At 53.5% G+C, this 16,145-nt stretch overlaps 1 protein-coding gene across 2 annotated transcripts in view; it reads right to left on the reverse strand.

Moving 5' to 3' along the window:
• LOC127043118 (uncharacterized) overlaps positions 1-16,145 on the reverse strand; it is a 36,103-nt gene that overhangs the window by 6,331 nt on the left and 13,627 nt on the right. For both annotated transcript variants that reach the window (XM_050936874.1, XM_050936875.1), the window contains exons 5-14: positions 13,661-13,777; positions 12,723-12,784; positions 12,026-12,166; positions 11,235-11,420; positions 10,446-10,548; positions 9,747-9,888; positions 8,464-8,647; positions 7,400-7,499; positions 6,193-6,311; positions 679-716 (exon numbers count right to left, since the gene is read on the reverse strand). In XM_050936874.1, coding sequence (XP_050792831.1) covers positions 679-716; positions 6,193-6,311; positions 7,400-7,499; positions 8,464-8,647; positions 9,747-9,888; positions 10,446-10,548; positions 11,235-11,420; positions 12,026-12,166; positions 12,723-12,784; positions 13,661-13,777 — 1,192 coding nt within the window. The remainder of the gene's footprint in view (positions 1-678; positions 717-6,192; positions 6,312-7,399; positions 7,500-8,463; positions 8,648-9,746; positions 9,889-10,445; positions 10,549-11,234; positions 11,421-12,025; positions 12,167-12,722; positions 12,785-13,660; positions 13,778-16,145) is intronic.

The following is a 16,145-nucleotide window of genomic DNA, read 5'->3' on the forward strand; positions in this document are numbered from 1 at the left end:
CTAAACCCACCCTCCCTACTCTGGAGCCCTGCACTCTGAAGCAACTTGCTGGAGAAACCCAGGGTCAGAGTGGCAAGTGCTTTACACAAAGGAGTTGGCAGAGCGAGCTCAGCTGTTGGCCGCTGCTTGACCATGGGGAGGGAGACTAGGAAGGATTAAACCTTCCTCTCCCACAACACATGGGAAAGCAGATTTGAGTGCCCTGTAAAGAGCCGCACCTCCCGAGTACTATCCGATGGGAACCAGAGACTTGGCTATTACGTTAACATCTCTATGCTGCTCTACATCAATGGAGCTGCAGAGATAATCGGGCCGTGTCGTGTCCATGGCTGATGGGACTTAGGGCCGGGGGTTCAGCTAAGAGAGCAGCACGTGTTCCCAGACACTGGGGAGAGAGTCATCCCAACCCACCTCCCAAGAGACAGGTATTAGGCCCATTTTACAGGTGATGAGACAGACCAGAGAGCTAAACCAGTGGCAGAGCCCAGATCAGCCCCTGCTCCCATAGGGGAAGCTGGCTTAAACCTTCAGGCAAAGCATTGAGAGAAGCATGAAAGCAATGCAGCTTGGAAGGTGCTTGGGCATCCCACTAGGGATCATAGCTCCCACGTGCTTCTTTAGTGGGGACAGGGCTGATCCACTATGTCCAAGCAACAGGACAGATGGTGAGGCACTTACTGGACGTGTTTGTAGTACAGGGTGCCATTGTTCTCCATCTAAAAAACAAGAACCACAGGATGGTTTGGTCGGTTCCAGTGACAGTCTCATGTGCTCAGCGTAGGACGGTTTATGAATGGCGAGATGATACACTGAAGCCATAATCTCCACTCACCCGATCTCCCTCCCCACAGATGCTAGGGAACAGCAGTTCGTTTGTCAGACTGGAGCAGAGCCCCATACAGTGACCAGGAGAAATGAAGGTTACTTACTTGTAACTGGTTTCAGAGTAGCAGCTGTGTTAGTCTGTATCCGCAAAAAGAACAGGGGTACTTGTGGCACCTTAGAGACTAACACAGTTATTGGGGCATAAGCTTTCGTGGGCTACAGCCCACTTCATCAGATGCATAGAATGGAACATATGGTAAGACAAACAGACAGACACAGAAAAGGTGGAAATTGCCCTACCAATTCTAAGAGGCTAATTAAGATGAGCTGAGCTATTATCTGCAGGAGAAAAAGAAAACTTTTGTAGTGATAATCAAGACGGCCCATTCCAGACAGTTGACAAGAAGGGGGAAGTGACAGCTCAGTGGTTTGAGCATTGGCTTGCTAAATCCAGGGTTGAGAGTTCAATCCTTGAGGGGATCATTTGGGGAGCAGTCTCTGCTGAGGCAATCTGCATTTGTTCTCCCCAGCCAGATATAGGGCTACAGGACAAATGTTGAGGTAGAAACACCTCTGCGCACAAGGGAGTGGAATGAGCACCCCCTGTTTGCTGAGATGTTGCCTTGGCAGGGTAATGCTCATTACTGCCTGCACAGCCTTCCCTTGCAGATGAAGAATATTCCAAGCCAGATGAACTGCTCTTAGTTCCAGTACGCTGATGTGCAATGTTCTTTCAGGACCTCCAATTTTTTTAGTGACTCAAGTGCCCCACCCCTGACCATTGATGCAGCTGGAGTCAACATCTGGGATGGACCCATAGAACTGGGCTGCACACCCTTGAGCAGGCTTGTCCTGGCTAGCCACCAGTCTAGCAAGACCATGACATTCAGAGACATGGTGATCAACTAAAGACTGTTCCGACTTGAACTGTAGGCCTGGGACATCCAGTGCTGAATAGGTCTCATTCTCAGACAGTCAAATGGAATCCTGTAGGTAGTGGCTGCCATAAACCCCCATGAGACCCAGGAAGAACTTTATCAAAGATTCAAAGTTGCCCTACACAGAGGATTGTCTCATTCTGAGAAATGTCTATCTGTCCTCAGAAAAGCTCTCCCTTCTGAGTCCAGTATGGCACCTGTAAAAGAAATAAATACTGTGTGTAAGACAGAGGATAGTCTTTGGGAGGTTGAGGAAAAAATTCTAGGTCTAAAAGGAAAAATCAAAAACAAAAAAAGCAGACCACTTGCAGTGATTATGTGGCTCAATGGGCCCGCATGCACAAGAGCCATCAGTAGCCAACTCTCCAGGAAAAGGTAAACAAAAATACCCTGATTCCTCAGATGTGCTACCACCACAGACAGGCATTTTGCCAATACCCTGGGTGCTGCAGAAAGGCCAGATGAGAGCACGCTGTACTGGAAATGGTGCCTGGCCATCACAAATGGAACACACTTCCAATGGTTTTGTCAAATCATGATATGAGAGAGACACCTATCTCATAGAACTGGAAGGGACCCTGAAGGATCATCAGGTCCAATCCCCTGCCTTCACTAGCAGAACCAAGTACTGTTTTTTTGCCCCAGATCCCTAAATGGCCCCCTCAAGAATTGAACTCACAACCCTGAGTTTAGCAGGCCAATGCTCAAACCACTGAGCTATCCCTCCCCATGATTGAAAATATGCAGAATCACAAGCCAATCCTGGACCAACAGTGAACGGATTATAGAGGCCAGAGTCAGCACACGGAACCAAAAGATTCCAGATGCTCTTAAAATTGGGATGTCTGCCAAAGTCTCCAATATCTTCTTTTGCACCAGAAAGATAACCTGGAGTAAAAACCTTGACCCCTCCCTAGTAAGCGTGAGCCTTCTTGACAGCTCCCACCAGAAGCAACTTCTCCACACCTGCGAGAAGGATTGCCTTGTGAAAGGGGCTGCTGCAGAGGGATGGGTAGGGGGAGTTGGGAGGAGGCAGTCTATCCAGTTGTATGGCACAGCCCTTTTCCATGATCTCCAAGACCTGTTGCTTCCATGTGCTGATGGAGTGGGCTAGCCTGCCTCCAATGGAAAGGGTAGAAGAGTGCTAGTTGGTTGGTTCTCGACTCAACGATCTCACCAAAACAGAGGGTGGACCTGTCTGGGATGAGGACGCAGGTGGTTTAGATTTGGAACCTTGTTTGAAAGGCCTCTTTCCATAATGGCTCTGGGAGGTTGCACATTGTTGATGTGTGACTGGATGACTGACGGTTGGGGTAATGCTGCCTCCGATATCACCAAGAGGAATGGAGAGCCTCCTTCGAGTAGATGGCATCGACCCCAAGGATCGAGCTATTGATCTTGTCTCCTTTAGTTTTTCCAACTCTTTTCACTGAAAAGACCCTCTGCTCCAGAAGGAAGCTCTCCCAGCTGACTTTGAGCATCCATAGATAGGAGGGGAGGATCAAAGCCACGCATGCTCCTGATGGTCACAGCTGATGCCAATGCTCTGACATCAGAGTCCAAAGCATTGAAGGAAGCCCTGAGGGAGTGTCTAGCTACATTCTGACCCTCCAATAAGATGGCAGGACACAGCCGGTAGATGTCATCAGGCAAGGCCTGGAGAAAAGCAACACTCCACCCCCCTCCCCCAATAGATGGAATTGGTAATGGGCCAGGACTGTCAGATAATTTGCCACCCTAACACTGAGGGATGAGGAGAATACCACCTTTCTCCCTCTTTCCCCACTGTACCTGTCCAGACCTCCTGTTCCTGGCAGCAGCAACCAACAATGAATTCAGCACAAAGCAGCTATGGAAGTAAGATTCCCTTCAGAGGGAATCTGGTATAGTTCATTTACTTTCTTAGAGATGGGCTGTCAGTGGGCCACGCAGAGGTGGCCGGCCCCCATAACTCATCCAGGATGGGCACCAATATCTTACTCTTGGCAGTGGCACGGAGGACGTAAGATACTGAGAAGTCTCTTCTTCCAGTACTGCATGGAGAGTCGAGTGGGCGCCCTCAAATGCTCTAAGTCACAGAAATGCATAGCATCCACAGAAGGCAAAAAGGCAGATGACCGATGTGGGGGTGGCAAGTGATAGGTCACAGCCTCACGATCAGGTCCTAAAAGCTCCTGTACAAAGAGCAGCTCTCTCTCTTCATCCCCCTCAGACTCAGAGTTCCAGGTCTCACTGTAGTGTCAATGGAACTGGGGGAGCAGGAACTGAGGATCCCTGAGCTTTCAGATTCTTTGCAGATGAAGTGTCCCCTCTCCATCCACGTGGAGGATAAATTGGAGAAGACCAGGGTGGTCCCCCACTAAGGCCCCAGGACTGCCAAGTTTCCCCTACTATTGGGTGTGAGGAACATGCCAATAGGGAACCTCGCTGCAGGTCAGTTCTTCCCCTATTCTCCTCCTGGAGAGGGTCCAGGTCGGGACCCGAGAAAGCGAACCAGGGATAGTAACCGATGCAGAGGGAGGAATGGGGATCCTGCTCTCTGCTGAGGCCCTGTAGGAGGCCTGAGAGGAGGGATGAGAAAGGTCCAGGGAAGAGCCAGTGGGATCTGGTCTCCTCTTCCTAGGAAGCGATGAAGAGGACAATCTTGGAACCAAGGATATATGCCTGCTTTTAGGAGCCACACGCCTTGCACCAGGATCCAAGGCATGCATCGGAGCAGACAGAGAGAGAACTAACTGTGTGGAACCAACAAACTGGATCAGGAAGCAGCCGCAGATCCAAAGGTTTGGCCACCGTCAGATCTGATGGCCTATGGGAGCTCTTCCCTTCAGTTACTGAAGCTGGAGGTGAAACAAGTGTCTGCTTCAGAACTGTTGTGGCCCTATCAAAAATTGGATGGAATCTGCTAGCAGATGTGGCTCCCCATGTATCAGAGCTCACGCTGGCTGTCTTGCTCCTACGTGGCTTTTTCCTCCATCACAGATGCTGCTGCACCGAAGGTGCTGATGGCCCTAATTCAAAGGCACTGCTTACATCCATCTTCCAGGCAACTGGGACAGACCCCGGTCCTGCAGCCGCAATGTCAGGGTCAGATTGCTGCGAGGCATGAGGTACAGCACTGTCCTCAACCTTTCTTTGGGAACCAGAACTGTGGGAGCCAGCCACCCAGCCCTCTGTTCGGCCACACGATGGCTTAGGGCTTGACTGTCCGGCCCAGACAGGGGCTTCCTGGAACTCTTCCATCAGCTGGAAGCAGGAGGAGGACACCGGGACAAAGGCTGAACATTTGGACCTTGGAGCTGAAGTCTGAACGGATGCAGAGGGGCTCATGTTGAGGACTTCCTGAAGCAGGAGTTGCAGATGAATCCGAGGAACTATTGTGGTCCTCAGACCCTCTTTGTGGAGATTGGGCACAAGATGGCAATAACATGGGATCAGAGACTCAAGCTGGATTGAGTTTGCAGTTATCAAAAGGATTATTCTCCCCTAAGCTGGGCAGGCTGGAGATACTGATCTGGAACCTCAGAGCCTTACAGAACACTTTTAGCTCCCCAAGAGGAAGCAAGGAGTCTGGGTGTGTGCAGTGGAGAGAAAAGTGATCAGATTAATAAAAGACCTCCCCATTCCATGTGATCTCAGTATATTCTTTCCTCAGCCGTCTCACCCCAGGCTAGGTGCAGGATGCAAGCGAGGAATTGGAAATGCCAACTACCAGAAGCTAAGAACAATCTGCTCTGTAACTCTGGCTGGCACACCAAAGTGTTTGAGTCCTGAAGGTGCACACACGAAACCCTCCACACGTAGCTCAGTCCTCAGTGGTTAGTTACCACCAAGCACAGGAAAGTCCGTCAGGAGTGACCACCAATGCACCACAAGGAGTTGGCCTGTAAAGATGCAGACCTCCGAGATGCCTCCACCCTAGAGGTGGCTGCATTTCAGTATATAGGACCAGTAGTTTTGTACAGCATTTGTGCTGTCCAGAAAAGCAAGGCCCTCCTCCTCCTCTTGAGCAGCTGCCTGCTGATCAGGAGCGCAGGTTTTGCTAGTTACTTGAATTCAGAACATACTGTACATGGGGCATCACAGAATGTCATGGTCTAGCAGGGGACACCCCACCCACCAACTGGGTCCTTCCTGTTCCCAACCCAGAAGCCCTTGTAATGCATGAACACCCACGTTGCAGCAGCCACCAATCTCACTTGGAGGAGTCACTGATTCACAGAGAAGTCTGGCCCTTGTCGGCTACACCCTGCCCCCATCAAGGAGACAGGCACTGCTAAGCAGTCATGGGCACTGCACACTTGAAGAGGCCAGGGATCAGGCGCTAGAACCCCTGTAAGGCTGGGCAGTGGTATCTGCAGGTCACCAGGCCCATGAGATGTAACCTGCACAAGAGCGAATACATTTAGGTGTCCAGCGTTCCACCTACCAGGTCAAAGTGGCAGTTCTGGCAGAGGTAATGTCCTTCTGGACTCTGGGTAATGTTCTGGCATTCGCCGCAGACCAGCCTCCCATAGACTTTGGAGAACAGAGTTGGAGCAAACACGCCTGGCAGGGGAAAGAAAGGGGAGGTTGGAAAGGATCCGGGGGGGTTTCACACCACACCATCGGCAAGACCCAGGGCAAGAGGAAAAGGGTGCAAGAGACACCACACTTCCACTGGGAACTGGATCAAGACTTTGGCCACACCCGGCTGCAGAGACTGAATGAGCTGCAGAGCAGAGTCCCACTTCACTGCGGGCCAAATAATTGCTGGTTCTCCTCTCCGGCAGCTGGCTAAGATGAATTCCCACCTATCCCCCCCTCCATCTTGCCACCATGCCTGGAGACGGGCCATTAGGGAATAACAAAGTCCCTTTAATAGGTTGTTCCCAACCCACCAGGGAGCCCAAGAACACACATCTTCTGTCCAAGGAATAGGAGACGCTTCCCTGCCAGTGTGCTCTGAATGATCCCTGAGGGCCCCACTCCCTACACAGAAACAGTTTGTGTCCATTCAATCCTCGGCTTTTTGATAAAAAAGCCACACACTCTGACTGCATGGCCACTCGACGTGGATACCTGCCCGCTCCCAGGGCCTAGGCAGAGCCAAACCCATTTTGTGCCAGCCAGCTGGATGGAAGTAACACCCCTACGAGTCAAGGTGTCCAGTACCCAGGGGAAGTAAGAGGGGCGAGACGTCCTGCTCAGGGCACCGCACATCTAGCTCGAGGAGCTGTATTATGCACAGAAGGGTGTCCCACCCAGCTCCCTGGAACTGTGGGAACCTCCCTGCAATGATGGACCACTGCATTTTGTGAGCAGTGCGTGACTCTAGATGCTGTCCCATATTTGCAATAGGCGCTGCCAATCGAAGGGACAGAGCAGAGATGGAACTTCACAAAACTAGCCTGAAACGAGGTCATAACCCCCAGGGGATGTGCACCAGGTACATTTATCCCTCAAGGCTGGAGCTCTGCAGCAGAGCCAGGCTTCGCTGGAGAGGCCTCGAGAGCGGAAGATGTGCCAGCCTGTAACAGACAGGCCCTGCACGACAGCATGGTCGGGGGTGCGGCCAATACGTCCGGGTTAGGGGACCATGCATTTGGCTCATTCCTGTACTCACGGCTTCAGCGGTCGGCCAGTTTCTCGCTTACCTCCCACAGAGAGGAAGAGCAGGGCAGAGCTGACGCCTGCCGATCGGCTGTTAAATCTCTGCTCCTGGTGGCGAATGCCTCCAATCACCATGCACAAGCCCTTGAAAGAAACAGGAAGCACTCAGTTATCACCCCTGAGCTTTGGGCCACCTCAGCTGATGTGCCTTTCAAACAGCAGCATGGCTAGCAAGGTAACACTGCCCCCCACCCAGGGGTTTGCAGGCCACTCAGCTGTGTGGCCCACCATCACGAGAGGCAGCTTCTAAGACAGAGGTGGGCAAACTACCGCCCGTGGACCACATCCAGCCTGCAGGACCACCCTGCCTGGCCTTTGAGCTCCCAGCCAAGGAGGCTCACCCCCGGCCCCTCCCCTGCTGCCCCTCCCCACTCCCACAGCCATGCCCCACCCCCAGTGGAGCAGCACACTCCTGCTGAGCAGAGCGGCAGTGTGTCTAACTCCAGCCGGTGTGGCAGCCAGACATGCTGCTCTGAGCAGCATGGTAAGTGGGCTGTGGTGCGGGAGCGGGGGGGCTGATAAGGGGCGGAGGGTTCCAGGGGGGCAGTCAGAGGAGAGGAAGCAGTTGGATAGGGCAGAGGTTCGGGGTGGTGGGTCAGGGGACGGGGAAGTTGGATAAGTGTGGGAGTCCTGGAGGGTGGTCAGGGCAGTCGGGACTGGGAGCAGGGAGGTTGGCTGGGGGTGGGGTCCAGAGGAGCAGGGGGTCCTAGGAGGGGGAAGTTAGGCGACAAGGAGTGTGCGTGCACACACACACCCACCCCCCCAAGGAGGTTCTGAGGCAGGCAGTCAGGGGGCAGGAAGTGGGAGGGGGCGAGGGCCAGGCTGTTTGGGGAGCCTTCCCTACCTGGCCCTCCATACAGTTTTGCAACCCCACTGTGGCCCTCAGGCCAAAGAGTTTGGCCACCCCTGTTTGAAGAGGAAAAAAGGTTGGCCGGGGCGAGTCTGAACGGAGCACTTTAGAACCAAGAGGCAGAACTACCAGAAGTGCCCGCTCCGACAGCTGAGCCTGGAGCACAGCCCCTGGCCACAAGCCTCCAGCCAGACTCACCGGCACGAGGAGGACACAGCCCAGCAGGGTCCCCGTCAAGGCCGACTTCACAATCTCCTCGTAACATTTGTTCCCTTCCCGGGAGCCCTTGATCAGCGCCGTGATGTAGAAGGTCAGCTCTATGATGGAGCCAAAGGAGGCATTCACCACAGCCCCCACCGCAAAGTTACTCTGAGCTGAAATACTAAGGCACACGAAGGCAGGGGGTTAGTTAGCAGAGGGAGGCTCGAGACAGCCTGTGGTTGGAGACAGCCTGATGGATCATTTGACATAAACAGGAGAATTCTGGCTACTGGTGCAACCTTCTATATTGGAGCCACCTGGCTCCCAGCCCTCATAAAGGGACTTTGAGACACGATTTTTTTTTTTTTTTTTTTTTTTTTTTTAAAGGAGGGTGCCACCCTCCTCCTCTACAAATCTGTCCACCAGCAGGGCTGCAGTGACACTCATTTGTGCTGTACCTTCAGGTTTCCACTTCAGCATTTAGCTTGAGGATCAGCCAAGAGCTGCTGGAAGCAGGGTCACTTCTGCAGACAGCACTTGGAGGCCTCTGCCCGGTGCTACTGGCTGTGCCGCCCCACACATGGCTGGACAGCTTGGCAAGCTTTCCTGTCACAGATACTGCCTGCAGCCTCCCTTTTTAGAGCAGCCTGCAGGGTTAGTGTAGGAGCCGGGGCAGATTAGGGTGTTATGAGGCCCTGGGCCAGAGCAACTGGGGGCCCCTCCTCACCCATTCTGCCTGGTGCTCCAGCTGGGGCTTGCCCCACTCCACCTGGAGTGCTGGGCATGGGGGTGGAGTGTGACAAGCCCCTGCACCCCAACTGGAGCAGGTCTGGGCCCATTTTTCCAGGGCCCCCAGGCATGGGTCTTGTTGGCCCAGTGGCTAATCCACCACTGCACAGGACGGCTGCATATTCCACCCCAGAGACAGCAGAGGTGGTGCCCAGATACAGAGCGATGAGCCAGCTATGCATAGTGACACTCCACCGGGAGTCCAGGAATCCCACAGGGAGCTCAAGCCTTCAGCTGGATTTCACAGCCTGCTTTGCCACAAGAAGCCAACGGCCAGTCACAGGAATGATCTGCCCAAGCAGCAGCCAGGACTCCTCCCAGCAAGGAGGTGTGAGATCGGGGGTGGCGGAACAAGAGTCATGTTGTGTCGTTATGCCGTTCGCCAGCGAGACGGCATGATGCAGCTTCGGAATTGGGCGGGGGGGGGATTACACAACGGATTGTTTTGAACCCCAGCCCCATGCCGGATGTGGGAGAAGGCACGTCCTCACCTGGCAATGGCCATGCCGATGTAGTAGGAGAGGGGCATGATGGAGAGCAGCGAGAGGGTGAACTTCACAGGAGAGCTGGTGAAACGGTTGTGGCTGTCCACGTAGCCCAGAACCAGAGTCACAATCACGAGTGGCAGCAGGTCTGTGGTGCGGCCGGTCAAGGGGCACTTCCTGGCAATGTTGGGGCACCCATCATGAGGGCCAGAGCGCCTCGCCCAGGGATGTGCTTAGCCTCCACATGCCAGGAGGGAGCTTAAATAACCTGAGCAGGAGAGTCCATGTAGATGGACTGAACCCAGATCTCCTAACTCCCAGGCTTAGTCCTCAGCCACAAAGCCACCACTCATGTTTTTCCTACTACCTGGCCATGCCTCATTGTCCAAGAGCGCAGGTGTCTGCTGAGCACATGGCACGCAGCTTGCACCTTTGCCAGCCTCCATCCGAGGCAGGGTCCTTCCCCCCTAACCCCATACTAGCCATGCCAGCTGCTCAGAGCCGGCTGAAGCATTGCCTTGAGCTCATCAGGGAGGCGTGGAGAACACCAGAGAGGCTGCATGCACACCTCCACAGGAGGTTCCTGTACGTTCTCAGGGCCTCCATATCCCTTCTCCGCCCCAGGGGAGCCCTGGGCTGCCCAACATGCGTTACCCAGCAACACCAGATGCTGGCACTGGAGCCAGGCGGCCGTCTGAAGGATACTGACAGCGAAGACGTTGATCCCATCCACGGCGTATTTGTAGTAATAGGCATTAACGGCCCGGTAGCAGCACAGAACCACTTCGGCCTCCAGCGGCACTTCTGTCTGCGGGGTCAGAGAGCCCAGGCATTAGGGTGGTTTCTAATCCGCAGCAAACCTCACCATTCTCGGCAGTGCTGGGAGAGACGTCCCATTTCATCCCATCCCCCAAGGAGGAGAGGATTGTTCAGACAAGGGGAAATGCCAAAGGATCCGCTGGGCTCAGAGGCTCTCCCTTGCCCTCCTTTGCAGGATGGAGGCACCTTTAGCGAGGGTCTTATCAGAGCCGCTCTACTGTGCCAGCCAGAGCTTTGGTACAGGTTGGTCTGGACTAGCCCATGCTAGTCACGTCAATCGGCTCAGCCCTGCACTCACCTGCACCAGAGTCAGGAAGGTGACCGCTGCGGTTGGCTTGAAGCCAACCATCCTCCAGATCGCCCTGCTGGCTGCTTCCCCACCAGGCCAGCCTAGCTCTGATTGAGAGGCAGCCAACCCCCGCCCAGCCCTTCCGCAGCTGCTCTGCCCGCTCCTACATCCAGGAGGTTGGGAAGCGGGGCACTGAGCCAAGATGAACCCTTCTCCCATGCAGATGGTGCTGTGGACAGATTGCTCTCCTCACCCAAGTCTTCCCCATCCACCCCTCCCCAGTACAGGGATGGGAAGTGTTAGCAAGGAGCAGGCTACTCTAGATGCCAGGCACCCTTCTCCCATGGGGCAGGCTGGAAACCCATGACAGTCATGGCGGAACCAACCTTCCTCATCCGCTGGATGTGCACGTGCTCTGGGGCCAGGAGCAGGACTTCGGCGACGGTCCGAGCGTTCATCTTGGCAATGGGGATGATGAACACGAGGAGCCACGCGACGAAGCAGACCAGGCCGTGGGCAAGAGCGAGGACTGGGTAGCCCAGCAAGAGCCAGATATAAGTGCTGACACGCCGCTGGTGGGAAGAACGAAGCAAGGGCTGCGTTAGCGGCCAAGGGCAGTGCCAAGCTAAGGGAAGACACTTCCCATCAGGAGCCATCGGGGCTCCCCGGCTGTTACTCAGATCTGCTGGGGCATCAGCGCAGACCATTACCCCCATGCTTCGGTTACAGCGACCGTACAATGGGAGGAGACCTACTGGCATCCTGTTCCTTTATCTCCTGGCCTGGGGAGTATCTGGGCCAGGGATTCAGAAGCCAGAGAGGTTCCCCATTCCGAGAGGGTATTCAGAGTGCCGCAGGACTGCACTGATAGACCCAGCAGGGTGAGCCAAGCCACAGCTGCTCCAGAGTAGGAAGGGCCAGGCTTAACTCCCATCTGGTTGTGGGGGCCTTCAGAAAAGGAAGGGGACCCCAGCTCCTTCTGGCCTGCCTGCTGAGGGAACCAGAGGCGGGCACCTACTGGGCCGATTGCTGGGGAGAGGCCTTACAACTAAGTCACAGCTGAGCTGGTCTGTGCCAGGCTGTCCACGCACAGGGCACAGCTAGGAATGGAGCATCTCCAACTCCTCCTCCTGCCCCGTGCGACACAGGAGCTGGGTACACGGGGAAGGGGCCTTACCCAGTGTGTGGCATCCGCGTGGCTGCCGGGCTCAGCTTCATGGCAGCTGAGCAGGGGGGTGTTCTCCTTCGCCTCATTCACCTCCGAGATGACTTCACATTTGTTGAACTTGATGCTGCACTTTCGAGAGTACGTCCTGGTCTAGGGGACAGGAGAGCAGGTCTTCAGAGAGGGGCAGAGATTTGGGGCTTGGAGGGGGGCAAGGGGGAATATCAAAGGAACCTCCCCCGAGAGGCTGAGATGACTCAGCCATGAGCAGAGCAGCTTTCACTTGTGCAGAGGCAGGTACTGGAGGCTGAGGCTCAGGGCCTGCTCCAGCTCCCTTTGCCATTTTCCATTCGTTCTCTGCAGGTCACTTCATTGCTGCTCCACATGGGGTCAGGGCCCCTGCGTTAGAGGCAGAGAACAGCACCTTCTGCCACGGAGCACGCAGTCGCTGCTCTCTCACGTGAGCAGATGCCCCGAGCTGGATTAGGTTTCTACGCAGGGAATCATGCCCAACATTGGCTCCTTTTCTGGCCAGGATGTACCGGGCAAGCAAGCCAGCTCCCTCCCTGGAAAGAGAGGGAGGGCAGGGAAGAGTCTATGCTCCTGCAGTTTTGTCAGCCAGCTGGCTGGGGATCCCCAGTTCAGAACCGGGCAGCGACAGCAGTGATGAAGCAGGTCGCTCATTGTCCACCCCGCTGCTCCCCTCTACCTTCTGAATCACTTTTCCAAATGGCCAGAGGAAATACCCCGCGAGGTCCCAGCACAGCTTCCCTGTGGGGAGAAAGGAGACGGCAGTCACCCCCGGAGCTGCGACAAGGCTTCCTGGGAGGTTTCCCTTTGGCCGGCGAGGCGCTCCCTCTGAGCCAGAGGTGGTTTACTGAGGGTGTCCTGGGGGATGGGACTTGCCCAGGTGGAAGGGAAGGTGACCTGCCCTCAGTCACCATGACAAGTGCTGGGGGGAAGGAAACTCACTGCTAGCTATGAGGCTAGCCTGCTCTGGGGGGGCGGAACACAGCCTGCCAGCCCTGGAGCTGAAGCTGCTTCGGAGGCTGCGGGAGAGCAGTGTGGCCAGAAGCAGAAAGACTCTAGCCCCACCTCTTCCCTTCTGGCTCTGCTGCCTCTCCCTGCTCCCTCTGTTGTGGGGAGGGGCTGTGTCCCACCGCTCCCTCTCTGTACCCGTTCACAAGCCAACCCCCTTCTCTGGTGCTTCCCTTTTTTACTAAAATATTTGGCTTATGAACGAGTATATACGGTACTATAGGGCTGCAAGTTCTCAGTCACCTGGAATCTAAGTTATTGGATGTCTAAAGTTGCCTCCCTAGACCTGGTGTTGCTCCTGTTTTCCTCCCACAGGTGTGATCTGACGCTCTAAGGGATGGAAAGAATTCCCATTTCGTTGTGTTTCTACAGCAGCTGGCATGACAGGACCCATGACAAGGGCTCCTAAGCACTACGGCAATACGTTATTAACGTAACATGCGATTTATTGTACCCAGTATTCCAGGAGAACAAAGCTGAGTCTAAAATAAAACGGCTAGCACAGATCATTGGCAAGGATTGCACTGTGTGTGTCCGGTGCACAATGGGCCCTTGCCTCCAGGCCTAGGAGAATACACGTCACAGTTCAAGAGTTTCTACAGAACACACCGTATGGAGCTCCCAGTACTGTGAGGAACATCAGGGCAGAGACCAGGAGATAGAGGAGGGACAGCCACCATCCAAACAGCAGCAGGTAGAGGATGTTCCCACATGTGACTGTGGAACCTGGCAAAGAGAAGATACAAGGATTGAGGGAGTGACCTGTGGAGAAACTAAGAGGTAAGTTTGAGGAGCCCATCTGAGGGCTGGCCCAGTTGCTTTCGGAGTCATCAAGTCTAATATCCAGAATTTTGTCCAGGTGAAAGGAGCTGGATTAGTAGCCCTAGAGACTGAAGTTCTGCTTATCCGCTAAATGTGTACAGCTGGGCTTGGGAATCCAAATCACTCACTCCCCACAAGCAAGTGAGGAATGCTGCCTGGCGGATGAGGTGGCTAAGCCCCCAGTCTGCAAAATTTAAGCACTCCCTTTTGGATGTTTCAGCTCATATCTACAAAGCTAAAAGCTTGCAACTGTGATGTGATGCAGTTCAGTTTTCCTGAGTCTGCAGACAGACTTCTGTGGTACCTCTGCTGCTGCTCAGCTTTGCCCAAGCAGCAGCAGGACACTAACTGGACTCTTCCACTGCTGCTATTCCAGAGCCCTTAAAGCAGCAGTGGAAGAGTTGTGTTGATTTCACTCTGCTACTGAGAAGAAGAGGTGGGAGAGACAGTGGCCGGAGCGGTTCATGAGTAAGGAGGATTCTCTCCCACCCCGACCCCATGGCTGAGAGGGGAAGTTAGTGTAGCTGGGATGAGAGGAAGAGCTCTCTTCCAGCATAAGAACGACCATACTGGATCAGGCCAATGGTGCATCTAGCCCAGTATCCTATCTTCTCATAGTGGCCAGTGCCAAGTGCTTCAGAGAAAATGAACAGAACAGGCAATTGAGTGATCCCATCCACTCCCAGCTTCTGGCAAACAGAGGCTAGGGACACTCAGAGCATCGGGTTCCATCCCTGACCACCTTCACTAATAGCCATTGCTGGACCTATCCTCCAGGAACTTATCAAATGTTTTGAACCCTGTTACATTTTTGGATTTCACAACATCTCCTGGCAATGAGTTCCACAGGCTGAAACCAGGCAGGCTTTGTATTTTAGACACCAGATAGCCACAGGCAATGAGGGAGGGAAAGCCCCCGATTAGGATGCATCAATAGCACCCCTCTTTCTCTGTAGCTGGGGGACTTTTGTGGGGAAGAAAGAGGGGTCTCTCCTAGGCAGTTACCTCTATTTCTGCAGATCTCTGCTACCCTCTTACCATTTTTGGATCCTCCTCTGGCTAAGGAGCTTAGCCCCAGGCTAGTAAGCATCCAGGGAGTTCTTCTGAGCCACAAAGTACAGCAAGGGTAGCAATACCACCTCCCCAACAGTCCCTGCCACTGTATTCAACCCTGGCCCAGAGGGAACTCTCTTAGAACAGGAGAGGTGACCATCTGCCCATTCTGTTCTTGGCTTCTCGGCTGAGCCTGCCAAATAGCACCAGTTTTGGGGACTCTTATTCACTAGGAGGGGGACTGAGACCAGGCTCGTTCCCAGCTCACTGTTTGTCACTCGTGGGGTTCCTGTTTCTGAAGTCAAAGCTAGTTACACGACATTAAAGAGCAGTCACCAGAGGGAAATACCTGCAAGCTACATGGACACTTAAAAAAAAAACACCATGAGAAAGGATCAAATTAAACGCATACCCCAAATTAAAAAACCAAAGGCCAAGAAATGCCACCATGGCTAAACAGAGTAAAAGAAGCTATTAGAGGCAAAAAGGCATCCTTTAAAAATTGGTAGTCAAACCCTACTGTAGAAAATAGAAAGGACCACAAATTCTGGCAAATCAAGTATAATTAGGCTGGTAAAAAACGTTGAAGAGCAACTAGCAAAAGACTCAAACAGCAAAAAAAATTGATTATATCAGAAGCAGGAAGCCTGCCAGACAACGGAGGTGCTAAAGGAGCACTCAAGGAAGACCAGGCCATTGCGGAGAAGCTAAATGAATTCTTTGCATCTGTCTTCACTGCAGAGGATGTGAGGGAGATTCCCACACCTGAGCCATGCTTTTTAGGGGACTAACCTATCGATCACTTCAATCTGGGACAGTTCCTAGAACTAAGAACTGTGGTATGAGACCTATCATTTAAATCTGCCTCTGTACCAGATGACTAAAAGCCAGCTAATGTAACACCAATTTTTAAAAAGGCTTCAGAGGTGATCCAGGCAAACAGGTCGGTAAGCTTAACTTCAGTACTAGGCAAACTGGCTGAAACTATTGTAAAAAAACAGAATTAATCAGACACATCGATGAACACAATTAATTGTGGAAGAGTCAACGTGGCTTTTGTAAAGGGAAATCATGCCTCACCAATCTACTAGAATTCTTTGGCGGTGGGGAGAGGGGGAGGGTCAAACATGTGCACAAGTGCAATCCAATGGTTATAGTGTACTTGGACTTTGAGGTCCCCTCACCAGAAGCTCTTAAGCAAAGTAAGCTGTCATAGGAT

The sequence above is a fragment of the Gopherus flavomarginatus genome, chromosome 1, assembly GCF_025201925.1.
Source record: "Gopherus flavomarginatus isolate rGopFla2 chromosome 1, rGopFla2.mat.asm, whole genome shotgun sequence".
NCBI lineage: Eukaryota > Metazoa > Chordata > Testudines > Testudinidae > Gopherus > Gopherus flavomarginatus.